This window comes from Podarcis muralis, chromosome 11 (genome assembly GCF_964188315.1).
Source record: "Podarcis muralis chromosome 11, rPodMur119.hap1.1, whole genome shotgun sequence".
Classification (NCBI taxonomy): domain Eukaryota; kingdom Metazoa; phylum Chordata; class Lepidosauria; order Squamata; family Lacertidae; genus Podarcis; species Podarcis muralis.
This window is the reverse complement of record NC_135665.1, coordinates 38387555-38415406: the sequence shown is the minus strand read 5'-3', so window position 1 is coordinate 38415406 and position 27852 is coordinate 38387555. Positions and strand designations below refer to the sequence as shown.

General features: G+C 40.5%; 2 protein-coding genes across 6 annotated transcripts in view; one reads left to right on the top strand and one right to left on the bottom strand.

The window, feature by feature from the left end:
- The first annotated feature begins 3506 nt into the window (after window positions 1–3506).
- WDR41 (WD repeat domain 41) lies at window positions 3507–27717 on the top strand. 4 transcript variants are annotated; one of them, XM_028748033.2, is made up of 14 exons: window positions 3508–3883; window positions 6167–6279; window positions 9041–9089; window positions 10872–11003; window positions 11880–11942; window positions 13337–13448; window positions 14665–14727; window positions 15826–15933; window positions 17290–17471; window positions 19505–19626; window positions 20378–20466; window positions 21339–21472; window positions 22419–22596; window positions 27406–27717. In XM_028748033.2, exons 1-13 carry the CDS (start codon window positions 3833–3835, stop codon window positions 22569–22571), a joined length of 1371 nt encoding a protein of 456 aa, XP_028603866.1. In that variant the 5' UTR covers window positions 3508–3832; the 3' UTR covers window positions 22572–22596; window positions 27406–27717. The 4 variants fall into 4 exon arrangements, with proteins under 4 accessions (XP_077792430.1, XP_028603866.1, XP_028603865.1 ...); XM_028748032.2 differs by having other exon boundaries at window positions 27369–27717; XM_077936303.1 differs by lacking the exon at window positions 3508–3883 and adding an exon at window positions 3907–4260.
- Window positions 23245–27852, bottom strand: part of PDE8B (phosphodiesterase 8B) — a 43556-nt gene continuing 38948 nt past the window's right edge. For both annotated transcript variants that reach the window (XM_028748030.2, XM_028748031.2), the window contains exons 21-22: window positions 26901–27030; window positions 23245–26017 (exon numbers count right to left, since the gene is read on the bottom strand). In XM_028748030.2, the coding sequence (XP_028603863.2) occupies window positions 25896–26017; window positions 26901–27030 (252 nt within the window). In that variant the 3' untranslated portion in view covers window positions 23245–25895. The remainder of the gene's footprint in view (window positions 26018–26900; window positions 27031–27852) is intronic.

Here is a 27852-nt window from a genome sequence, read left to right as displayed (position 1 = left end):
CTTCTAAGTGAAAACCACCCACTCTGCCATAATTCAGAAAGCAGACTACAAATAGCAGCAAAAAGGGAAAGCGGTTTTGCTTTTAAAACAATTGACATGTGTTCCATGATAACACGCCCTCCCCCCCCACCCCCTTCAGTGTCCAACTGCCCACTGCCTACAATAATCCTATATGGATTCTGTTATAACGTGGCATCCGTTTAATAGCCATGTGTAATAAAACCTTAGTCATAATTGAATTCACACTTTTCTCATAAAGCTGTTGGAATGTAACTAATTTGGCTATAGTTATGATCTTTAAAATCTGAATGGTGCTTTTTACTGAAGAGTTGCTGCAGGACCTCGTTATCCTGTGGACTTTAATATGCTGAACACAGTTAACAGACATGATTTCATCTCTCATGGATGAGTTCACAGCCATTGCACTCCAGTACCTGGATGTGTACAAACTGGATTCTTTAAAAATAAACAGAAGAGAGTGTGGCTGTGATTCCTTTGTTCAAATCCACCATAAGGATGAGGGAAAATTGGGGGTAAATTGAAGATTGCGACTCCTCCAATATGAAAACAAACACATTAGAAAAACAAGGCTATAATGCCATCTGGGGGTTCATGGAAATATCACAGCTACTCCGCTTTGGAAATTTCTCGCTTAGAACCCTGATCCGACAGCCTGTCTGACAGCCAAACTAACCTGCTCTGAACTCCATTAATCAAATTGCAGATGAATATGTGAACAGCGTCATATTATTAATCATTGTTTTCCAAATAACATGGTGGGAAAATAAAATGCAACACTCAGGAATAAACAGTGAACCTTTTTATGGTTCATTGTTGACTGTGTGCGGTTGATGCCTACAAGCCATTAGCTAAAAAGCCTGCATCAGAATGAGGCAATGGATAATATATGGTATATTTCTGTCATCACCAAAACACTCATTAGAAATACTGTAATTATGAATGAAAAGCTATTAGGGATGCTGTGGGAGAGATCAGTTGAATTTTATTCTACACCACGTCTCTCGGCTCCCATTAAGCAATCTACAAGTTCTTCCTTGAATACAAAAATGACAAAAAGAAGGGCTCAATTAAGTCACCAAGTCATATGCCAGCAAAAGCTCCTTTTAGCTCATTTGCATTAAGAGCTCTCCCATCAATAGCAATTTTCTTTAAACACAGGGGATGGAACTGAGGCTTTGCCTGCCAGCCTACCTTTCAGTTCCTTATTCTGCTTTTTATTTTGCACTAAAGTGGGCCTTGGTCCTTTGGGATGCAGGCTGAGAACTGGGCTTGTCAATTTTAATATTTAAAAAATCAGGGCAGAGTGACTCTAAGCATATACTAAATTCCAATACAAATATCTGAAGGGGGTCTGTGGGCAGAAGGTGGATCTGGATGATCTATTGGTAGGTCCCCCAATGATTTGCAAAATCATTTGCCCCACAAGCAAAATTATATTCCTCAAATGAATAAATCTTGGGGGAGCCAGGAATGGGATTTTATGTGTGAAATGACTGTGAGCTTCTTTCAGTTCTGGTACTCTAAACAAACTCCTGAACTCAGTATTATTTAATTCTAAGTCTCAAAGAATGATGTGCTCTCCCAAGCCCACATTCCCAGTATGTTCACACTCCTGTCTCAGCAACGTCTACATTGGCTTGGTCACGTTCACAGAGTGGAAGATGGCAGGATCCCCAGGGACATGCTGTACAGGGTGCTGGCTTCAGGCACCAGGCCCATTGGCAGACCATCTCTACATTTCAAAGATATCTGCAAATGTGACATGAAGGCTGACAATATTAACCCTGCTGTGTGAGAATCCCTCGCAGACAACTGCAGTGGATGGAGACAATCAGGTCATTTATGCACAGCAGTGACCAGAGGAGAAATGACTGCTGGGAGGAGCACAAAAAGAAGAAACGCCATGGTACACCTGCATCAACACATCTGGACGCCTTCATCTGCCCTACCTGCAACAAAACATGTATTTCCTGTATCAGTCTCTACAGTTACAGCAGGACCAATTACTCTCCAAGGGTTTGACATCACCCCCAAAGGCACACTCTTCCATTGTCTCCCAAGATGGGCAGATGCCAAAAACATCAGTATTTCTTTTACACCAGGCTCTGGTTGGTGGATCTTGAAATTCTAATAACCCAACCAAGTAGATCTTGCAAGTCTGCCCACCCTAGATCGCATAGGAAAATAGGAAACTGCCTTATACTGAGCCTGGCGATCTCCACACCCCATGTGCACTGACCTGAGATACCAGTAGTGAATGGTTTCAAGAGAATTTACCTGTTCGTTTGCTGACACAGAGTAGAAGGGGCTTTTGTCACATACAGCACTCCAAGTGTTGGGATACAGGGTTTTCCCCAAATCTGTTTTTCATGGTTTTTTTTAAAAGACAATTAAAATTATCCATGGTGGAATTGAGCAAAAATGATCAAGCAGGGATTTAGTCCCAGTTTCGGACCAAAATCTGTAACAGCTAGGTCTGTACAAAAGTAGTCTCAAAGAGCAAACTGTGACACCCTTCCTGATTATTTTTTATCTTCCTGAGATGATAATACCATGTAGTATCCATTGTTTATGGCTCTCCATACAAAGGTATATGAAGAAGTGTGCATGCACACAAAAGCTTATACCGAAACTCTTTTAAGCGAGTTTTTAGATTTTTAAGAAGTGTCTTTTTAACTATCCTTTTAAAGAATTGTTTTAATTTATTTTGACTTCAGCAGACCAACACGGCTACCTACTTGAATCTCATACAAAGGTTGTTATGGAGAAGTCTGTTTGGACTTTCTTTCAGTTTTCAGTAGATGCACAGTCTATAAATCTGGTAAATCTTCATACCACCCATGTTCTGCACTGGTTGGTTGGGTTTTCTGTCCCACTTTTGTTGCGCTGTAGCTCAGGTGTGCCCCTCCAGACAGCAAACTCTGGGGGAGCATCGCAGAGCTAATAAAGCAGAATGAGGTGTGGGCAGTCCAATATATAAGCCCCCTGCTCATGCATTATTATTCCATCAATGACATCTTGCAGAAGACTCCCGCAAAAGAACCCACCCCTTTGGCGAGGACTGCTCCACGTGAGGGCATAAACCTTTCTGCTATAAATATACAGTATACACAAATAAATCGAAATTTATTACAGCTGTATGGCACTGAACCCGGGACTCCCACTTTTAAACGGTTTTTTTACAGCCTTTAACAGCTGTATGTCAGGCAGAAAACCGACACGAGCTTCTCCTGGCACGGAGATACATTAGGGAGGAAAACTGCTCCTGGTGATGATGATCTTGTTATTATACTTGTTATTACTCTGTCCGTATAAAAAGTGGCAACCCTAAACTGGAACACCGGCGCCTTATGCCTCTCGTACATTTACACATACAGAATAGGGGATCTTCGTGGGTGTGTTTAAAAGCATGCGCGTCGCAGGGGGAGAATCGATGATTCGGTACTCGCACCCCTTCGCCTAGCTCGCGAGCGCGCGGCGGTCAATCCTAAAGGCTGAAAGCGGCGGAAGACGCGTCCCTGCTTCGTTTTGTGTTGTTCAGTGAAGATTCGGGGATCGATTAAGTCGCCGACGCTTTGCCTCAGATTAAGCTCGCGCTAGCGAGTCCCTTTTCGAAGGAAAACAGCCCCGCGTCCTATTCGGCCGGCGGCGCGCGCAGTCCAACGGCGGCTACGTCGTTCGGCGCAGGGCGGACGGAAGCGAGGGACAAGCCCTCACAGCAAGAGCGTCAGCTGACTGACTGGAGCCGCGCGCGGGGCGAGGGCTGCGGCTTCAACCCGAGGCGAGGGCCGCCCGGAGCCCACCTCTCGCGATGCTGCGGTGGCTCATAGGAGGGGGACGCGAGCCGCAGGGATTGGCCGAGGTAAAAGGAGCGGTTGGTGTGGGCGCTTGTGAGGGACGCTCGAGTCTCATTTCGGAGCCCTTTCGCGCCGCGAAGGCAGCAACCAGCTCTGCTCAATGTATTGCTGGCTGGAGAAAGGGCCGCTTCCTGAAATGACGCCTTCAAAACACGAATGCTTGATATACTGCGTGGGCTCTTGTTGTTTTCCTCCGATAGTCTTTTTGCAGTGATGATAATAATTAATTTGGTGACGGCTATATTATTAGTGTGCATAGATTAAGTGGGTTCAGATTACCAACAGTATATTAGAATTTAAGCTATTATAAAAGAATTGCTTCCAGTATTGCCTCCCACAGTGGCCAGTCAGAGATGCCTGTGATGTTCACAAGTAGCACATGGTAAATATAGTCATTTTAGTGTTTGCTCTCTGGCAGTTAGGCATACTGTCTATAGACATGGAATTTTCCTTTTAGCTATGATAGATAAGTCATTTGTAGAGTACTGTAATTCTCCATGAAGCGAAGCCTGATCCTTAAAAGAATCCATCTGTGCTAATTTGCATCACAACATTCTGAGGTAATGTTCCTTTACTCAAGTCAGCCTTGTAAAACAAAATCAAAGCATTTACTAGCTGCCTCCATCCCACCCCAATTTATTAGTCTACTGATGACTAGCAGAGGAGGGATTTTGCTGGCAGCCCGTTTGGTTTCTACACTGATCACAGAGGAGGGATGGAGCACTTCATTCCTTTCTTACTACACAGAATTCTAGGTACTCATCCACATACAGTGCCTTATTGCTTATGACTACCAGGCTGGTGCTTAAATACAAGACTGAGTTAAGTATGTGTTCTGGTGGGGGCACTTGGTTTTGTTTATAATCCATCACTAATCAAATGAATTGATGGCCTGAGCTCTATTGGAGATGATACAGAAAATAAAGACAGATTTATATATTGATACCATTTCTAATAAATCTTAATGTATTTCTGAAGAAATTATTTTCTTTCTTTGTCCTTCCCCAACTAAAAACCACTAATATGTTATTTCTTCCTAAAGAAGATGCTTCTCACCCCTTGATCATTTTAGTTACCATGTTCTGTAATTTACCTATTTGTGATAACTTTTCTGAGACTGAGCAACCGGAACTGCATTTCAAATGTTGGTATATACGGTATACAATGACAATATTTCATAGAATCATAGAATTGTAGAATTGGATGGGACCCCAAGGGTCATCTAGTCCAACCCCCTGCAATGTACAAATCTCACTTAAAGCGTCCATGACAGATGGCCATCCAACCTCTGCTTAAAACCTCCATGAAATCACTATATTTATATATAATTATTGCATGCATATGTAATGGCAAACCATGAGTTGGTATCATGAGCGTAACGTGTGAGGGAATATCAGAAACTCTTGATTTCAGTTTGTAGCAAACCATAGTTTGCAGTTATGTCTAAACCTGGCAAATATGGATCTCAAAGCCAGGTTTGAGTAACTGACAGCTTTCTGGGTTTGGCCAAAATGACAACTGATTTGCTACAGAGCAAGGGTAAAGGGTCAGTGGAAGTCTGATGCTTCTTGTGATCATAATGTCTAGCCACCATATCAAGATACTGGCTGCATTTGGATTGGTATTAAGATATTGAGCTGGTTTGCATGTAAAGCTAAGCCAAACTTAGTGTGAACAGATGTGTTCATGGAGAGGAGACTGACTGTTTTGCTCCTCCAGGCCTGCTGCTGCTGCAACACTGCTTGTGAGCAAATACATGGTTTGGTTTAGTGTGTTGTCTGAATCCAGGCTTGTGGTTTATCTCTCTGAGAACCATCATGTTCATGCATTCATGCTAAGCTATGGTTTGACTAGCATTATGTGAAAACTAGTTCAGTGGCTGCGTTTGGGTGATCAGATAATATGAAAATTGAACAAGTTTCATGTGCCTACATTCAGCTACTTTGTATGGTAAGTGAACAGAACTATAAAGTTAGCTGAGTCTCCCCTACCAGTTCCCCCTTTTAATCATATTTGTTACTGTATAGGACCCCTTACCTCATCCAGCAGTAACACATGGCATATTGGTTCCTTCCTCCAGGATAAAATGCTGGAGGGATAGCTGCTTTATAGTTAGCACCATAGTTAGAATTTTAAAGCTATCACACTGTAGAGGATTATTGAGGAATAAATCATATTGCAAAAAAGAAAACAAGTAACTAGAAACATCTGTTGATTAGAGAGAGAGAGATTAAGATAGCAAATTTGTTGATTTACAGTTTTATTTTTCTGACTCTGTGGATTTCTAGAAATCTGTACAGACCATTGGCGAAGAACAAACACAAAATCCCTACACTGAGCTGCTTGTGCTGAAAGGTCATCATGATATAGTGCGGTTTCTAGTGCCAATAGATGATTACAGGTAATACATTACTTTCATAACCTCCTTTTGCACCATAGGGATGATTTCGCTGAAAGTCTTAAAAATCAAATTTCTGTTTCTTTTCCTCAGAACTGATGAATATATGACAGGTAGCTTAGATCTAAAGTGTACATTGGGAAGGGAAATCTTTGCAAAACTTTTAGGTGAAATCTAATTAAAATATGCCCCCCACGGATTTTGACTTAAATAGTATTTTTTGCCAAAGTATTGGCAGTTTACATGCTAAAGCTTAATGCATGAGTGAGCCATTTATTACAGAAATTACATTACATATTTTCTCTCAGTACAATACTGAGCCAGTTTTTAGGCGCTCAATCATTACTGATTTTCCTACCTTTGGTTGCAACTTCTTTATACTTCATATGACACAGTAATGTCAGAAAAAATTATCCCATAACCGCCATAAATATTGTTGGAGTTTGGTGCCTTTTAGTGCATTCCCTTTAATATAAAGTTTTACACTGAGAAAACTATCTTCATTATTATATTTTTTTATTAATATACCGCTGGTATGCCAAAATGGCTACTAAGTAGTTACATCTTCGCATTCAGATGTAAAGCTACATGCACAAGCAAACATGAGAAGAGCTGAGCCTTAGGCTTGTGTACTTCCTTTTCTCTCTCTTTCCCACTTCCTTCTCCTTGCACTTCATGGCTTCTAAGCTGACTTCCTGTTGTCACCAAGCAGCTTGAAATATATCTAAAAATATGGCGGAAATGCAAAGTTGGTTCAAAATACTGGGTGTTTTATAGTCAGATTACCAAACTGCTGTATATGTACTGAGAAAAAACAATGCATTTATCTAATATAAGCAGTAAAATAATGCTTATTCTTTGACTAGTTTAATTTGGTAGGTATTCCAACTTTTTAAATCTTTTGTGTGCATATAGTCATTAAGAGCATTGTTTTAACCAGGCACCACAACCTTGTTTGATTCTTTCCAATAGCATTAGCATTGTTACTTGGTTTCTGAAATGGTTTTATTTAGTTTTCATAGTTTTTTCATTGCATTTTTGTCGACTGTTGTAAGCCAGGTTTCACGCTTCAGCTCTTTAGATAATATCATCTTATTGAGAATTTTGCAGAAGGATTTTCTTGTTTTCTCGGTGGCTCAACTAAAACCAGTGAGTGGAAAATTTTCTCAGATTGGTTTCTGAAGATACTAAATAAATCCTGTATCAACCTAACCGACAGCTGCTTTTCACTTCTTTTCTTTTGTGTTTTTGAACATGAAGAGAGGGTCATATTGATTGCAAGATCACTAAAGAAGGCTAAGCCTCAGCAAGAGTCTTCCAAAAAATGGAATGAGATAAAATTGCAAGTAATACTCTAGCATTTGACACATTAAACTAGACTGAATTCATAACACACTTTAAGAATAGCTTTTTCTGTTGCTCGTTTGACCATTTCTTGCTCCTCCAGGAAGCAGACAAGGTTATAGAGGATGGTGATCATGACTGGAAAAGAATCAGGTGACCCATGAAACACCAGCTTGGTGAAAAGAATCCATTTGTTGGATTGGTAGTTCAGCTATGAGCCCTCCATGTGAAATCCTGGGCTTCATATTTCAGACTATTTTAAAGACTATGTGGTTCTTTTTTTAATTGAGATAACAACAACAACAACAACAACAACAACTTATTATTTATACCCCACCCAACTGGCTGGGTTTCCCTAGCCACTCTGGGCGGCTTCCAACAGAATATTAAAATACAGTGGTCTGTTAAACATTAAAAGCTTCTCTAAACAGGGCTGCCTTCAGATGTCTTCTAAAAGTCTGGTAGTTGTTCTTCTCTTTGACATCTGGTGGGAGGGCATTCCACAGAGTGGGTGCCACTAGTGAGAATGCCTTCTGCCTGGTTCCCTGTAACTTGCCTTCTCGCAGTGAGGGAACTGCCAGAAGGCTCTCGGAGCTGGACCTCAGCGTCCGGGCAGAACGATGGGGGTGGAGACGCTCCTTCAGGTACACTGGACCGAGGCCATTTAGGGCTTTAAAGGTCAGCACCAACATTTTGAATTGTGCTCGGAAATGTACTGGGAGCCAATGTAGATCTTTCAAGACCGGTGTTATGTGGTCTCGGCGGCTGCTCCCAGTCACCAGTCTAGCTGCCGTATTCTGGATTAGTTGTAGTTTCCGGGTCACCTTCAAAGGTAGCCCCACATAGAGCGCATTGCAGTAATTTATGCGAGAGATAACTAGAGCATGCAGCACTCTGGCAAGACAGTCTGCGGGCAGATAGGGTCTCAGCCTGCGTACCAGATGGAGCTGGTAAACAGCTGCCCTAGACACAGAATTGACCTGCACCTCCATGGACAGCTGTGAGTCCAAAGTGACTCCCAGGCAGCGCACCTGGTCCTTCAGGGGCACAGTTACCCCATTCAGGACCAGGGAGTCCTCCACACTTGCCCGCCTCCTGTCCCCCCAAAACAGTACTTCTGTCTTGTCAGGATTCAACCTCAATCCATTAGCCGCCATCCATCCTCCAACTGCCTCCACAGGACCTCACACAGGACCTTCACCGCCTTCACTGCATAATTAAAAACTGTTTTTAATTTTGAAGATTTAGACATTTTTAGGAACAGCTTCCACTAAAATCATGTATTCATGTGTTTTTCCCCTGTGCTGTGAGATAATTTAAAGAATGGTTAGTGGTAACATTTTCTATTCTTTTTGTTTCTATATAAATGTAGCATTTCCTTTATATATGTGTATCTAATTTTTGATTTGGTGTTTCCCAGGTTTGCATCTGCTGGTGACGATGGGATTGTATGTTTGTGGAATGCTCAGGTTTGTTTATGTTCAGAAATGCATTGCATACAGATGAAAATTAGGTGAAGTTTAAATTGGAGCTATTCCATTACACATGAGCTATCTAAATATAAAGTTAGTTATTAAAGATAATTGGATAATAAAAATGGTCACAGAAGCAGTTGTTCAAAATTAAAAACTCCATTTTGTAAATCATCTTGAATGACCCTACTGAGTTTTTATCTAATTCTCATTAGAAAAGTTGGAGACAAAATTGACTTTCAAATTTTCGGTTTATATTTTGACATCTTCCTGTGAAACTAAGATAATGTCCCTGCAATAATAGTTGCATGTTTTGTGACATTATCCTGACATAGAATTGCGTATATTATGTGCTAAGCATTAATTTCCTAACTTACCAGTTATCTAGGTTGCTCTATAACGATCTGAAAGATAAAGGATAAAGTAAATGTGTGTGAAAGAGAGAGAAATGTTTTAAAGCTTTTAGTACTTGTGATATGTTTCCTTAATACGGACTGTTCACTAACACAGAAAATGTTTAGAAGGATGCTGAATTTTATAAAAATTGAGATTTTGAATTATGTACTTGGTAGGGCTGGGCGATATATCAATATATGATCCAAAACTGGTTTGAAGTTCACATCATGATAATTGAGTCATAATATTTGAGCTGGCAATATATGGCGAATCACAATGTGTGCAACAGCGGTGGCACAAACAGTGGCGGCCTGCGAGACCTTGTTGTGGTGATAGCGATGGCAGTAGCAGCAGCGACCTGCGAGGACTCAATGGCAGTGATGGGAGACAGCAGCGGCAGCGGTGGCAGCCTTTGAGGCCTTGCAGCGGCAACAGAAGTTGCTGGCAATAGTAGAGGCAGCCTGCGAGACCATGTGGCGACACAAGCAGTGGGGCTTGCAAAATATTGCTGTTGTGGAAAGAAGTGGCAGCAGCCCACAAGGCCTCCTGGTGGTAGTGGGAGGCAGTGGCAGTCTGCCTCAGCAAGGCCTTGCAGGCCACCTCTTCTTCTGCTACCATCTCCTGCCACTGCTACTGCCACCACCACAACAAGGCCTCGCAGGCTGATGCTGCTTCTGCCGCCTAGCAGGCCTGCTGGCAGTCTTGACAGTCCCAAATTATTTGTATTCACTATGACTCATCACTGTACTTTGGATTGTCCTGAAAACCACCATTTGGTAGCCAAGCCCCGAACCAAAGTCTCATTTGGATGCATTTTGGCTTGCCTGCTGCTGAAAGTGACTATAAAGTGATTGATAATATCATCATTTATCAGTTTTAGACCCATAAGTAGTAGCAGTTGCCAGGACATTGTTCTGTTCGTCTTTGCATAGTTTCTTCCTTATTTCAGATATTGTAATATATCGCTATATCACAATGTTTAGGTGGTGATATATCGTGATATTGAAACCCAGTTATCGCCCAGCCCTAGTACATGCTTCAGTCCATAATTCCATGCCATGTTCTTGACCTTGTTTGAATGCAGAATTTTTAGTGTCAGTTAGGACTGTTACCTTCCTGAAATCGTACTTGAATGTTATTTTATTTATTTACTTAAAATGTTTATAAGCCACGTAATACTTTAAAAATCTCTAAGCAGCCTGCAACATAAAAACAGTAAGTGGTACGAAAATGAAGAAAATACAACATAAAACCAGTAAAAGCAGTATTTCCAGTTGCACATTGCTCCCTTAAATCACATCTCAATGGATTATGCTGTTATGTGCATTGGTCTATAACATTTTATTTCATTCAGATCATTAAGATCTCTTTTTTGTTTTCCAGACTGGAGAAAAGCTATTTGAGCTACATGCACATACACAAAAGATTACTGCTCTTGCATCTTTTCCTCTGTCAGATACTTGTGAAGAAAAATGTCACTTGATCTTGACAGCAGGTGCTGATAGAACTGTTATTGTATCCTTTAATCTGACCCAGACCCCAACTCTTTGTGGGAGGGAGATGTGCTGCTGGTACTCCTTTCCCTCCAACATTTGTGTGGCGGGTGACAGTGGTGGACCTTGGGGCCTCAAATTTCAGTGGTACCCTATGCTACATCCCTATCTGGACAGGGATAGCCTAACTACTGTTGTCTGTGCTCTGGTAACCTCAAGGTTAGATTCCTTCCAATGCATTATATGTAGGGCTGCCTCTGAAAATAGCCCGGAAACATCAGCTAGTGCAGAATTCAGCGGCCAGGTTGCTCACTGGAGCAAGACAGTTTGAGCATATTACACTGATCCTAGTCCTACTACAATGGCTACCAATTAGTTTCCAGGCCCAATTCAAAGTGCTGGTTTTGACCTATAAAGCCTTAAATGGCTCAGGACCACAATACCTCAAGAAACACCTCTTTCCATATGAACCTACCTGGACCCTGACTCTTCTGAGGTCCTTCTTCATGTGCCGCCTCCTCAAGCGGTCCGGAGGGTGGCAACAGGAGAACAAGCCTTCTCTGCAGTGGTCCCTGTCTGTGGAATGCTCTCGGCAAAAACATTCCTTTTTAACCAGCACTTTGGTTGATCTGATTGACATCCTATGCCCTTTTTAAAATGTGGCTCTTTGGGGGGGGGGTTATTGGGTTGTTGTTTTTATTTTGAATATTTGTATTGTGGTTTTTATGTAGATCCACCCTGAGACTTCTGGGCATAGGTCGGTATATTAATAATAATAACAATAATAAATAATAATACACTTGTGCTTGTGCATCTCCATTACTATAGTTCTGCCTTTGAATATGGATATATGCCTTAAACTTGTTGTAGTCTTGAGATCCTTAATGAATGAAACCAGGTTTGGGATTGTGATAATGGTCGGCAAGTTCATAAAGTATCCTGCTTTCATTCCACAGTAAAGGTAAGAAAAATGGAACTGGCTTTGATTTGTGTGTACTGATTGTGGCAGTTAAGGGGCAATTCATGTGATTTGCAAATCTGAGGTATTTTTATTTATTTAAAAGCATGCACCCTGCTAGGGCTGAGCAATGTCGGGTTTTCAACATTGTGATAAATTGCCAGCTTAACATTGCAATATATCAATGTATCATGATGTCTGAAATAAGGATGGAACTATGTAGAGGTAATGCCCTGGCAACTGCTACTACTTAGGGTTCTAAAACTGATACACTTTACTTACCTTTAACATATGGTGTTACAACTGTTATTTTATAGTACAGAGCAACAGGGGTGGCAGGAATCATGAGAGAAGGGATGACTGGCTTCACAGTTTCCCCCACATTACAATTCTTTTACATAGTACACACATTGTACAGTGGTACCTTGGGTTACAAACACCTCGGGTTACAAACACTTCGGGTTACAGACTCTGCTAACCCAGAAGTAGTACCTCGGGTTTAAAACTTTGCCCCAGGATGAGAACAGAAATTGTGCGCCGGTGGTGCGGCAGCAGTGGGAGGCCCCATTAGCTAAAGTGGTACCTCAGGTTAAGAATGGTTTCAGGTTAAGAACGGACCTTCGGAACGAATTAAGTTCGTAACCAGAGGTACCACTGTAATTTCCCATGTCAAATATTATGAAACTATTACCACAATGTGGACTTAACAGATTTTGGATGATGTATTGATACATCACCCAGCCTACACCCTGCTTGACTTCGTAAAATAAACTCCAAGTAGCTTACAAGAAAAAACAAATAAAATGAGTTGTATCCTGTGATGTAGCTCAGCTGACAGTAAAGCTTCCATCAGTGGAAAAAGTAGGGTAGGGAATTTTTTGTTGTTCCGTCTGCCCTCTTCTTGTCTTCATGTCACAGAGCTGTGTTCAAGTATCATGGCCTTTATGACTAGCTACTTCTGCGAATCATGAAAAGTTAATTTTATACCTCTGAAAAGCTGGAGAATTTCATTGGTCTTTGAATTCACACCACTAGAGACCTTCTCTTGATATAACGTATCTTTTTAACAAAACATCTCACGGAGAAGCTTGTTGTATATACAGTATTTGACATAAAAAATATTTTAAAAGACTTGAACAAAAGTTTAGTAATAAGATGACAGGTTTTGTGTCTGCCTCATATCCTCCTTTGTATGATATTGCAGTGTCAAGCACCATGGTCCATCAACTTTTCTTTGTAGTTTATAAGCACAAGAAATGTTGCTGGGAAATAGAATTTCAGGTTGATTCTGTAATAGTCAAACCCTTACTGAAAAAGCTGGTGGCAATCTTACTGAATTTTTTTCCTAAAGAGCTTTGTTATGAGACATGATATGATTATTTGACTTGGTTCTACAGTGTTTGACAGTTCTTCAAAGGCTGGATGTATGGCTGTCTGGAGGGAGTGATCTGTGTGTTTGGAACCGAAAATTAGATCTCTTGTGTAAGACAAGTCATCTTATTGATGCAGGTAAAAATGTAAATGACTCATTATAGCAGCTAAAGTTAAGTAAAATGGATCTATATAATGACACAAAATCAAATTGGCAAAGTCCCTTTAATTCTAAAGATAACATATATTGAAGCTGACCTCTATTTTTAAAATGTCAGTGTAATCATTTTTGAATTAAGAGCACTTGGAGCCTCAAGTGTCCTATGAATTGTAGAATATGTCAAACTTCAGTAACTGTATGTTAACTTAACTTAACTGAGCTGGGTCGGTATATATAAATCACTAAATGAATATATATTCCTTTAGAAATTAAATTAGGTTCTTCCAGTGCCATCTACTGTAGGCATTAGATAAATGCTGTAAGATTCCACCCAACCCTATAAGCAAAATACAGAAATGTACCGTATTTTTCGCCCCATAGGGCGCACCGGCCCATAGGGTGCACCTAGTTTTGGAGCCGGGGAATAAAGAAAAAAAAATTTATTTCCCCCCCAGGCGCGGGGCTGGGGCAGGGGAAGCCCGAGCTTCCCAACCCCAGCCCCCAGAACAGGCTGCTATCCGCAAGCCTAGGGAGCCTGGTGGGAAGTTGCGCCCCAGGCTTCGGGATGCAGGCAGCTCTCCACAAGCCGTGGGAGCCCGGCGGGAACTCCCGCGGGCTCCCCAGGCTTGCGGATAGCTTCCTGAAGCCTGGAGAGGGAGAGGGGTCGGTGTGCACCGACCCCTCTCGCTCTCCAGGCTTCAGCATAAGCCTGCATTCGCCCCATAGGACGCACACACATTTCCCCTTCATTTTTGGAGGGGGAAAAGTGCGTCCAATGGGGCGAAAAATACGGTAACTGGAATATAATAAAGAAATGTGATGCTTATAATGTAGGAATGTGCTGCAAAATGTTTTTGGTTTGCAGATGTACAAAGGTGTTTTAAAAGTTTGCACACCATAATCTGCTCTGTAGTTTTCAGTGAGGACAGACTTGCTGAATTGCATGTCCTAAAAACAGAGGGAAAAGGCTTTTATGAAGATATAAGGGAGATTTGTATAGCTTATCCCCTCCCTCCATTTTTTCTTAGGAAGAACTTTATGGAAATTCATGATTTGAGTAACCTTCCTGTGAGAAAGTCAGATAGTGTTTTATAATTTTGTGAAATAATTATAATAGATTGATTGTGCATTCACTTTTTACTTGTAATAAAATATCTTGCTGTCTACCCCCCCCCCCCAATCTTCTTAATAAAGATATCAGTGCTATGATAGAATTGCCTAAAAATTGTGTGGCGGCAGCAGTTGGCAAAGAACTGAGTGAGTATTGCTATATACTGTATAATAAATATTTGAATGTTATTAGCTGTGTGTTCTGTATGTTTTAAAATGTGGAGGAACATGCATTGTGTCTACCAGGGTTAAGATCCAAGCACCTGTGCACTAATTCCACTTAATCCTGGAGCCTTTGTGTTTGTATTACTGTCCCTTGATATAACACTGTTGTATATTTTAATGATTTCATGCAATGTTTGAAATTAAGGAGGGCAATCAATATTTATTTGGTATGTTGGTACAGCAGTACATTGCACATGGAAAGCAGCAGTCCTTGAGGGAGCTGCAACAAGAAGGCAGAGTAGGTTTAAAAAAACATATATTTCTTTATTTCATTTTCTTAGTATACAAAACCAAATAAAATATTGAGATCTTAAAGTCTCCAACAGTTAGTTTTTGTAAATACATACCATGCCAACAGCTTTGGTCTTAGATTTCCAAACACTTGTCTCTTAAATATCTATCCTGTAATACCCTCTTCATGTTTGAAAGGACTTAAATCTTGCAGGAGCAAGCAATGTACCACCCGCCCCATTAGTCAGGTGACCAGTGCTTTCAGAAGTGGCATGGCTGCTTATCTGTTCAGCACACAAGGATCTCTGTATCAGAATTGTAGTTGCCTCTGCTTGTAGAGAAATAATTCTTTCTGAAGAAAACTGAGTGGAGTCAAATTGGCAGGACCACAGAGAACCCAGAAACATTATCATGCTCAGGGGAACCCTAAAGTTGGCAGTAGTTTTATGTTTTTTAAATTTTTAAACCCACAAGTCCTCCCAAAACAGCACAAAGTGTTATTTATTTTTTAATTTAAAAAACCCACTGTCAACTTTAGGGTCCCCCTGAGCTTGATAAATAGCCACAGCATGCTCAGTAGCCACAGAATGTTGAGTGTCCTTAGAAAAGAAAAATAGAAAATGAGGTGTGTGGGCAATAGAGTATTCTGGAGGAGAATGTGCCAGCCTGCCTGGAACTCTGAAAAGTAACATTCCTGTTAGGCGAGGCTGCACTGCAACATTTTGTTGCAGGTCCTAATTATATGTGTTCTCATAAATGTCAAGATGTTGCCTGCCTTTGTCTTTGAAGTCATTCTTAGACTGAAAGCTTCCAGAGATGGAACTGAATGGGATGTCATCGAAGTGAAGCGCCTTCTTGACCATGAGGACAATATTGTATCGTTGGTCAGTGTCAGTGGTAAGACTGTTACTAATTTAATTGCTAGTAACGCATGACACATTTTTAAATTACAAAGTTTCTTATGTTGCTTCCCAAATATAACTAAATGTTTATCTGAAGTTTTTATTATTTGAGATGCAGCTGAGTTGATTTGTGTTAAAACTTTTTCTTTTTTCAAACATCTCTGCACAATAGATTTGCCTGTACCTAAATCAACATGAATTTGCTTGTCTGTTTATTGAGATAGGAATCAAAATACGGTTAAGCTTAACTGATTTCAATTAAACTTACATGTACAGTGACTTCTTTTTTATTTGGAATGAAATGCAAAATGTTTCCATTGGTGTTAAAATAAGTGTGTGGTTATATTTTGGCCACATCCTTCTTCTGGACAGGGTGCAAAGCTCTTCCCATCCCATTTTATCCTCGAAATAAGCATGAGGCGGGTTTGGCTGAGAGATGGTGACTGGCTCAAGGTCACTCAGTAAGCTGCATGGCTGAGTAAGGATTAGAACCTGGGTCTCATCAGTTCTAATCTAACCGCTACACCACATTGGCTCTCTTAGTGTTAAAGTCTTTACAGTACAATTAATAATCTTAATCCAGAAGAGTCAATTAAAATGTGAAAGCAGTGTCTTGTGTTTAGCTACCTCTCCAGTGTGAAACATTGCTGTGGGATCAACAGCATTCACCATATTTATCCAGGGTATATATGAGCTGTCCCTCAAAACTGTAATTATTCTGATATTCTCAGGGTGGGGGTGCAGGGCTGGTGGATTAAAAACAAAACAAAAACACAACAAAAACCACTTCTGGACTCAAAAGTTGTCTTTTCCCCCCTCTCCCCCCATCAGCTCTCTGCAGTGCAAAAGTGAGTGTGCAGCCTTCTGCTGCGCGTGAATTTTGTGCAATTGCTTGTTAGACATGATAAGAGTAGTTTTACTATTTTTGTTTAGATTGTACTTTTCTCTTTAATTTTTATTGCATTTCTTATTTTATGTACAAAGGGTGCTTCCACATTTGGCTTTCTCCTCCAGCTAGAGTACCGGCTAGAGTTTTACTCAGGCTTGCAAATAGTTGTCCCATGTGGCCAGTGAAATTTACCGGTACCTCCAGGTGACCAGGCATTACAGCCACTAATGTCTATCGTAGGTTTGTGTAGGTGGGAAAGCAGGCTGGTAAACATTTTGGTAGTCTAGTAACCTTAGCTGGCTTTGTTGCTAAAGTCTGTCAGAGTCCCGTCCTCCCGAGTCAGTTGGAAATGGGCCAGGCAGAGCCCGATTTGCATTGACTTTGCTTGTTATCTGATTAGCTTGTGAACCTCTGTGTAAATAGGTGTTTATTTATGCAAACACTAATATTTTTGGTGCCTAGATCTGACTTTTGCAACTGGCTCTCATGTTGGTGAGCTGATAGTCTGGGATGCATTGGACTGGACCATGCATGCATATGAACGCAGATGGGATGCTTCTCTTCATGTTGACCCACAACAAGAAATAAAATTATCGCACAGTCAAAATGAAGTTTCAATTCAACATTTAGCTTCTGATGAGGAGGTGAACCTTTTAAACAGTATTTTAAAAATGAGACTTACAATTGTTTCCTCTGTCTCTGGTTAAAAAAAATGCTGATTTAATATGTATTTATGCTTTATTTATTTTCACATCCCAACAAGAAATGCAGATTGAGCAGTCCTGAGCGAAAGGTTAATTTTAGAACTTGTCTTAGCTTTGTAAATTTCAGTGAACTCCTACAGGCTCAATCCAATGAAACTATTCCTGTGAGAATCCCATTAAATGATTGCAGAATTTCAGTCATTTCAGACTTGAAATGGAGTGTGTTTTGGGGTTTGGGCACTGAATAGAATAGGACAAGGAACACAGCATGGCTGCCAGATTTGCAATGCGTGCTGTATTCTTCACAAAAATAATGTGCATTTCCGTTAAGTTAGCAATTATTAGATTAGTAGAAGTCAAGTAGATATCTTTTTTTGGATGCAATTTTATCAAATGGCATTTCTGAGCATGGTCAATTTTTGCTTGTTGTTCTTCTTAGCCCCACAGTGCCAAGATCAGAAGTGAGAGATGCTGTCAAAGACCTATATCTGGTCTTTGTGCTGTGGTGTTCACCCTTAACTCCAATCTTAACCCTTAGTGTTTAGTCTGGAACTAACAGATCTCTGCACCTGATAGCATATGACATCAGCTGACTGATAGGCGGGTGTGGTTTGCCAAAAGTGGCCCAGCAGACCTAATTAGGATTGTGGGATTCCCTACCCATGTTAGCAGCTGGGACAATACAGCAATGTTTTGTTGCAGGTTTACTAACTTACTTTAGAGCACATTGTGTTAGGCATTTTTTAATGCTTGTAGGTTGTGGTTCTGCCATAAAAACAGTAGCATAAAATATACACATTATACTGTCATAAAATGCAAAGGAACACAGTGGCCCTGTTCAAATGGTTAAATCTCATCTTAAAAAGCTGAGATATGAACAAGCATAATGTACCCATGGCAGCCACTTTGCTGCTCCCTTGTTTGAGCAGGGAAACAAGCCAGGAAGCCTCACTTAACTACCATTTTTGTTTAACTGCGTTTAGCTTTTTATTTGAATGGTTATGTTTTAAAGTTTTTATTGGTTTTAATATGTCACTTTGAGTAACGCAATAAGAAAAGCAAAGACTCTCCTCCCTGGAAGAGAGGGGAGTGGTTGTGGGCGGGAGCCCGAGCACTGCCCCTAGCAGGGGGCGTTAGCCCCCTGCCTCCACCTCTCCTGGCTGGCGCCCACGCCCCTCGGCAGGCACCCAACCAGGTGCCTCCGAGGGGGCGTGCTCAGCAGCCTTTTGCTGCAGCGCCAGCCTCTCCCCGGCCTCATTCTTTGCCGTCGTCGTATAATAATAATAATAATAATAAAATAATAATAATCACAGTTTCCTGATAATTTCCAAATGGTGAAACTGTGGTTAATGGCTTCCAAACAAGTCGTAATACAAAGTTATAGTTTAACATTGGCTTTTAATTTCCTTTCTTACTTGAAAGCCATAAATCATAGCTACTGGTTCAGTTGTAATGGCAAGCTGTGGCTAAATGAGACTTCCTGGTTTGTTTTCCTGCTTGCACAAAGGGAGAAACAAAGTGGTCATGTGTGGCTTCTTCATATCTCAGCTTATTAAGCTGAGATTTCTTTGACCAAATGCACCCAGTCAGTAGTAAATCTGTTAAATTGTAGTCAGCAGCAGGGGGCTAGAAAGAAACTGAACACATAGGCCAGCAAAGGTCTGGCAGAACAAGGTTTTACAAACCTACGGGCCTTGAAAAGGGTTGTGGATGGAAATAGCTGGCTGTGCTTTATAGTTTATTAGATGCCACCGACAGCAATAGGATTGTAGTATTTATATGAATTGAGGCATAATGCAAAAACTATTTTAGTAATTATAGTGGTAATTACAGTTTAAGGAGCTATGCACCTCTTGCCTTCTGAGCCATTTGGTTTAGATTGAAAGGTAACAGTGTCACAGTCCTCCTGGAAATCCATTACACAATGTAATATGTCTGCTTTGTTAAGATGTTCTATTGAATTTTCTTTCCAGTGTGTGTTCGCTGCTGTTGGAAAGGGCATATACGTGTATAACCTTCAAATGAAGCGTGTGATTGCCTTCCAGAAGACTGCTCATGACTCCACTGTCCTGCACATTACAAAAGTTCCAAACAGGTGCAAGTTACACTAAATTTTTCATACGCTGAAAATGTAAGCACCAGAAAGATGAAGAGGGCCACACTTGATGTTTGTTCATTTCACCCAACCCCCCAACCTTTCATTATAAAATATTTGAGCAACCATTGACCTGTTATATTTTGCTTCCCTGGCTGCATGATAATCCTGGTCTTTAGCCTGAATTGCTCACTTATTTATTTTTAAATTGCAGTACTGAAATTCTGATGTACAATTAACAAAAAGAAACCCATTCATGCTCATTAAACACATTATTGCTAACATTGGATGCCATGCTGCAGGCGGTGCCACAACAATGCCGTAGAATGGAGGTCGGGAGGCGGAGGTGGGAGGGATTTTAGGGTTGCACAGGGCACTGCTGAGATTTGAGAGCCCAGACTCCACCACTGACCAAAGATCTCTCCCAGCAGCAGCACGTAGTTATTAAATAGCACCAGGACAAGAGCGGTCTTTGTTGCAGTGGATTTACTCCACACTCAAGACAGGCAATATCTCCTGCCTGCCTTCTTTGACAGGGACTGCCAGAATCACCTCTGTTGTCGATCTTAGTTGAATCTGGGCTGATGTTCAGCAAGGTATCCTTCAGAAAGCAGGCCCACTGGGAACATTAATTCTAAACATTAGGTCACAATTAGAGTCTTTGTTTTGTGAAATTCTGCTAATGACGCTGCAGTAATATGATGGTTCTGCATGACGCTCCAGTAATAAGTAAGTCACATTTGGTTTGCAGGCAAATAATCTCCTGTTCAGAAGATGGCAGTGTTCGCATATGGGAATTACGAGAAAAACAGCAGCTTACAGCTGAACCCGTTCCTTCAGGTCTGTATCCAGAATGAGGATTATTTACACAGTATCTGAGATAGAAGGAATATGCTGGTGAATGCCAGTAGAGTGACCAGGGCTGCACAAAATTAAAATGTTATTTAGTCACTCTGCTAAATTTGTTTGTGTGGAAGTTGCTCAGAAAGCAAGAGACATTTTAATGTGAATGTACATGTAGCCATTTCTACACAGCTGTTCTCATATAGAAGCTTGTAAGAGAATGACCATTGAGTTGGCTGGATAGAAGTATATTTATGTTTGCCAAATATATTTAGTTAGACAGCATCCCATTTTATATGCCTTGGTTAGCTTAAGGGCCATCATTTGACAGCCACTAGCTTGTGGTACGCGGGTGGCGCTGTGGGTAAAAGCCTCAGCGCCTAGGACTTGCCGATTGCATGGTCAGCGGTTTGAATCCCTGCGGCGGGGTGCGCTCCCGTCGTTCGGTCCCAGCGCCTGCCAACCTAGCAGTTTGAAAGCACCCCTGGGTGCAAGTAAATAAATAGGGACCGCTTACCAGTGGGAAGGTAAACGGCGTTCCGTGTGCTGCGCTGGCTCGCCAGATGCAGCTTGTCACGCTGGCCACGTGACCCGGAAGTGTCTGCGGACAGCGCTGGCTCCCGGCCTATAGAGTGAGATGAGCGCACAACCCTAGAGTCTGGCAAGACTGGCCCGAATGGGCAGGGGTACCTTTACCTTTTACTAGCTTGTGGTAACAAAACATCCCATGGCCCTTCTGATAAGTTCATGGAGTTTGGTCGACCGCTTGGTTTGAATGTCTGGATTTTGGCAGGAAGCAAACGAATGAAGAAGTAGAAACCTGGTGTAGTTTGCAGGAAACTCATTTACTTCAACTGTCTATTTTCCAGGTTTTTTCAGTATGTGGGGATTTGGAAGGACAAGTAAACAAGCCAGTCATACAGCTAAAAAGCCACCAGAGAGCACCACTGTTTTCTCCTTGGATCTCATTGGGGATTTGATTGGGCACTCTTTAGCTGTTCAGGTTTGTTGGAATTATTGCTGCCATTGTTCCTGTAACTATAAGGGTTATTTCTCTTAAACAGCTACATAGGGACTAGATTTATTTGAGACTGTATAAGGAGTCAGAGCTTCTTCCCTAATTGGATCTTGAGACATGCAAGTACAGTAGTCTGAAAATTGAAGTCTCAGCCTAGAAGGCATTCATTGTGTTCTTTTTGTGTTCTATTATGACATAAACCAGGGAAGAAAACTCTTACCTTGACTCTCAGGTGCCTCATCCTTTGAGTGGTATGTCAGTTACAGTTCTAATAAACTAGAGGAACTAGAAAAAGCAAACTACTTCGTTCAACATTGTCCTTACTACATATGAAAATACTTGCTGTGCTATTCTCTACCTTCTTACCCAGAAGTAGGTCCCACTAAATTCCATGAGATTTATCCCTAGGTAAGTGTGTATAGAACTGCAACTATAATCATGTATTTGTCCTGTTTGCACCAGTATTTTGGCATGTAAAATAGATCATGCAACTTGCTCAACATGCCCCAAAGTTGGGCTTGTTCATAAAAACTGTTTCTTATTGAGGTAACCTTCAGCAGCAGGCATAATGTTCTTCTGTTTTGTTTTGGTTTTTTAAAGAGTTAAAAAATGCTAGGTGTGCCCGTGCCCTTGAACATTCCTAAAATAGTTCGTTGGGTCCTGGTTTTTACTCTCACTTATTGAATTTGTTTTAGGAGCACAGAATTGGCTCCATACTTCATGCTGCTCCAGTTCTGTTTGGCTTATTTTATGATTATATCTTTTGATGTCTCCCAGATACTTACTGTAAGCCTAAGCAGGTTGCTTTTATGTTCTTGAGGCGTTACCATTTTGGGCAAGTGTGTTACTTTATTGACTTTATTTTGTGAATGTTGATAAAAACAGTCTTATAGTTGAGTATATTGTATTGATGATACAGTTTTTGTTGCAGATGTTCCTGTACTTCAGTGAACATGGCCTGGCAACATGCTCTGCTGATCACCTTGTTATTTTGTGGAAAGATGGAGAACGAGAGTCGAGATTGCGCAGCTTACTGTTATTTCATAAGTTAGAACAAAGTGAAGATTTGCAGCTTAGGATCTAAAAGGACGTAAATATATGGGATAAAGGTACGGAATATGAATAATAGAAATAAGCTATTTAAAGTCTTAAGTATTTTTAAAAAAAACTTTTGTGTATTTTTTGTCTGGAACCTTTTTTAAAAAACACTTTAATCAGCATTGAGGAACTATTAACCCACAAGACTGCCAAGTTTTCCTCTATGACACTGCCAAAGACGGTGGACTGTGAGGTGCAGAAAGAGCTTACCTTACCCTCATAGAAACCACTCCTTTATATCAACAGCTAACTTACATAGCATCTTGTAGGGTTGAACTAAAGTGGACTGATAACTTTGGGAGAGGCCCCTCTTACCAGTGGATTCTGAAAGGGTTGTCTAGAACAGTTGGGATAGTTTGTCAAATGGAAGTTGACTCATGTATTAACAGAAAACATGCAATCAATAGGGGCATGCTCAAACAAAAAGGTACTAAAACTGCTCTGAGGAAGACATTGAATGAGATGAGCTTCTTTGATAATGTAGTCTTACACAGGTGCATTTTGTCTATTTGTAAGTTATATACCTTGAACCCCAGGATTTTTGTTGCATATGTCTCAATTACTGTGTATTCTGCTGATGATGAAAACATTGGATTGAATGAGAGCATGGAGAGAAGGCACACACATTTAACTGTAACAGAACTGGAGCTAAGGCTATGTGAATAAAAATGAATTAAAATTTAATCAGATATAGGCTTTGCTATTAGTACATAATGGAACTTATGAATACTGCAGTGAACACACCATTCTTTAAACAACACAATGTAGCATTATAATACATAGCAACGGAAGTTAGGTGCTGTTAGAGTTCTAACAAAAATATAGCTTCTATACATTTCTCTGCATGGAAAGTATATGAATGTTTTACAGTATTTTACATAACTTGATACAAAACATTGAAAAAATGTTGGCACATTATGTAAGCTACAATCATTTTTCATCAGTAGTAACACTATTGTTTACTTCACCTGGTTTTCCTCCTTGGACTCAGCACAAAAATATGGAGATGGCCAAAGTTTTTTTTCCTTTTGGGAGGGCAGTGTAATACTTTATATCAGATCATATGCATTTCAGCATTAGAAGAGTCCCTTGTAATGTGCAGCGTTAAGTAATAGTTACTAATTTGAAGGACTTTGTGTCACTGATAGCCAATTTGATGATTTTCTAAGTCAGTACATGACTACTGGTCAAAAACTATAAATCATATTCTTTCTTTTGATAAGATTTTATTAAGGCTTTTCATACTACAGTACAAAAACAGAAAAAGAGGAGGGGAAATGTGAGTTCCTCTCTCAAAGGTAGATCTCAATCCTTGTCTCACACAGAAAGAGGTGGCTCCTCCCAGCTCTCACCTGAAAGCTTCCTGATCTTCTCCCACCCTGGGAGATCTTCCCTGCCTCTTTCACCTGCCATCCTCCACCTTCCTTTGCATATAATCCCCTCACTGACCCAGACTAGAGGACGTAAAAAACAAACAAACCCAGAAGCAGGAGCAAAGCAGAAAAGGGAAATAAAAAGTAACAGAAAGATAAAAATAATAAATGAAAAGAGAGAAAATGATAAAGAAAGAGAAATAAATAAAAAGAGTTTTCTATTCTCCGTCTATCAATTGTATATTTAAAAATTATTCAAAGTATTCATTCCAGGGGGGTATCCTGAAACTCGAAATCATTTTCCATAGTACTCTGGAAAATAGCACAACACACTAGGATTCACTCCTACAGGAGCCCTAGTGAAATGAATGGAAGGTGGGTAAGAATGCAACTTCCATCCATTTTTATGGGGCTTGCCCAAGAGGACCTCCCTATCCGTAATTTAAAAATGAATCTTATTAGGTCTATATTACTTTTTATTTTTTAAAAAATACATCATTCTTAACTGGGGCTCTTGAAGCAGCTTGCATCAAATAGCAATACAACCTGAACCTTGTGTTTTTGTTCTGTTCTTAACGTTATATATTTAGCGTATACATTGTCTTGGGTCCTTGATATTAAGGTCACTGTCTTAAGAGTAATTACTATGGCTGCAATCCAGGACACTATAAAGGCACAGGGGCTTTCCTGTCCTCTATGAGGGAAATACAATGTATGAGCAGCCATTTCCCTTCTCATAGAAAGATAATAGGATGCCTCTGTACAAGTGTAGATTCTGGAGACCTTTTTGAATATGGCTTGAGGGTGTGCATATCTATCTAAGCAGGGTTTCTTTTCCTTATGGCTCATGTAAATAAGCATCTGTTACACACTGCTCCCCATTCTAGCAGGCAGATGTAAAACTGGAACGGTACAACATCACAAAGCATGATTGTGCTATTGAAGCAACAGATGCAACAAGTGCCAGTCCCTGACTTTAGTTGCTTGTATGGACTTTCACAATATGGCTCACTGTCACCTGTTTAGAAGGCAGAGAAGAGAACAGATTGGCTCAAATTTGTGGGCTTCATTACTGCCTACTAAAATTTTATACAAAATTGGTTTAATAAGTAAAGCAGCTCCCAGGTCTCCTTGTGTATCTAGAAACCACAGTGTGTCGAGTCCCCACATTACTGTGCAACTTTAGTAATGGAGCTACTTCTGTGGCTGCATTCCTATTGTGCATGCAAACGGCCTCCTAACATTTAAGTCCGCAGGAAAGCCAGCTTAAGGAGGGAAGCAGTATGCACAGACAGGTTTAGATCACAGAAATTGTACCATATACAAAAGAGAACAAAGTTGATAGTTAACTAACTAACTTTGCTATTAAAATAATTATTTTTCTCTAAGAAAGGACAGTTGAATTTGCTGTTTACCCCCTCAAATTTCTTTCTCCAATTGCTTTTTGTTTTGTTTTAAAGTTCTTGGGTTACGTTTCACATAAAGGATATTTGTTGTAAACCAGGCTCCCCCAAAATGCTTATGTCTGTCAAATGTTATTGATAGTTATTCCACAGAAGCTAGCTTTTTGTAGAATTCTGTCCTCTTACATGGAGTTCATGTGTATAATTGATCCTGGCCTGCAAACAGCTTACACCAATCATATAATTTGACAAATTATAACAATTTGTTTTATATAAAATTACATTTAAAAGGATCCATTGTGCCACAAAAAGAGAATAGCTCTATAAAGCATATATTGGTTTCTCGATTATAATTTTTATATAAAAAAAACAAAGTTGTGTAGAATTTAGAACAATTTAAAATTGAGAAACAATAGTCTTCTCCATGCTGCCCTGTTGGTTACTTCATTGTGAAGGAAATTGCCCCCTCTTGGGTTCATACCAGTAAGTGGTTCACAGTGTGAGTGGTAGGCTATGATGTTCCATATCCTCCCTTCAGCTTCCGTTATTGTTCTCTGAAGGAAGCCGGAGGCTCCTACACTTTAGCTCATCTAGTGTTTTCCAGTGTTTGTAGTTATTTGCCAAGTGTTGCATCAGAACAGGTAGATGTGCAAATGCTGAGAGAGGAAGAGAAAAGAAATGCTTTACTGTCAAAGCCCAACAACTGAAAAAACATAGTGTCAACTTCAGGGAAGTGTTCTCACAGTGAATAGACTTCCGTCTTTGTACTGAATTATTTAGTCAACTGCTGGTACTAAACAAAGAATAGTATATACAAAAAATTATACCTAGTTTTATTAGTGGCTAACTTTCTCCAAAAGCACAAGTGGGACCTGCAACAAAATGCTGCAGCATGGAATATGCTCCTGTTCAGGGTGCCAGTCAACAAGGCATGCTGTTTTTCAGGTTACTCAGCATACACACACCCCTCAAGTTTCCATTCCTACATTGTCATCTGCAGCAGCTGAGCATGCTCAGTTTTTATTGGGCTGTTTTCCCGATCCTGCTGATGGCTTGTGAGTTGACAGTGTCATTTTGGCTACATAATTAGATCATTAGTTAGGAAACCGGAAAATAAAATTGTGCTCTGCACTCAAACAGTTGCTGTAGAACATAGTTTCTATTTATTTCAGAACAGCAACCATTTAAAAATTATTGAAAAATAATCCAAAGCAATTTTGTAGTCCTTACTGAGCTGCCGTAAAACATAGTAATCCCTAAAATCAGTATATTAGGGGAGGCTCTTTTTCACCTGCATTCACCATTAAAAGTACACATTCACCAGCGGTGTGCAATTTCAAAGCACCCCAGCCTGAGAGCTTGTGCTATCTGCACTAGCACAGATTTCCCATGGGTGCTGAGTAACCCAGAACTTGGGCTTATTCTGTGATGCACAGTCCCTGGCCATATGGATTTAGACTTTCATAGCCTACCACCTTTGGGGTGAAACAGTAAGAAATTTGTTCTTCCACAGAGAAAAAAGAAAATGCAACTTCTCACCATCCCAAGCATCAAACATGTCCATAATGAAGTAATCAATGAAGGATATCTGAGACTTGGGGATGCTACAGGTGTTTCGATCGAAAACTGGCATAACAACTGGCAGACCCTGTCTCTTTTCTTCATCCGTCTGTAGAAAACAAAATAATTGTAGTCAACTTGTGCAGCCAAAACAAAGATTACACAATTTTTTTGGGGGGTGTATGTGTGTATACTATATATGATCTTAACAGTACAGAGCAATAGCTCAGAAAACAAACCCTACTTGCAGTTGCAATTAAAAATATTCTACCTGGAGCAGGAGCAAAGAACTGCTATCCCCAAATTTATGAGAGAAAAAAAATCCATGGGACCTGAAGATTAGTTTTTGCTTCAAACTATCCCAGAAGATGAACAGGCATTTTGCACTTCATGCGCACATGTATGTAGAAAAGGAGGGTACAAATTGAAATAATAATATCTCTTAAGTCCAATTTAGGATTTTGCTGCTGCTGTTCCCATACAGGAATAGGAGCCAGAGGAAAAGAATGAACACTCAGCCTCGTGCTAAAACCAGTTGGACAGGGCAAGGTGAGCAGATGCAGTTCCAGAATGGTTTGCTTCAAAGGTGGCTGATTGAACCACTGGACTAGGGAATAGCTGTACACCAGGAAGCAGCTATGATGTTGTAGAGGCATGGAGAACTTCACTCTCACTCAAAAATAATTCCATCCTATTGCATCAGTGCAGCCTTCTCCAGGCTATAAAGTCTCATGTATACTGCTTAGAAATGATAATGATTATAAATGCCTTCAATAAAAAATAAGTAAAGTGTCAATTCACAAATTGGTTCCTTCTATTTTCTCTACTTGTCAGTGCACTGCATTGCCTTTCTTGGCTGTTCAAATAATTTACCCAGGCCCCCCAATAGCACTTCACATAACAGATTTCACAATTTGAGATTCTTTGACTG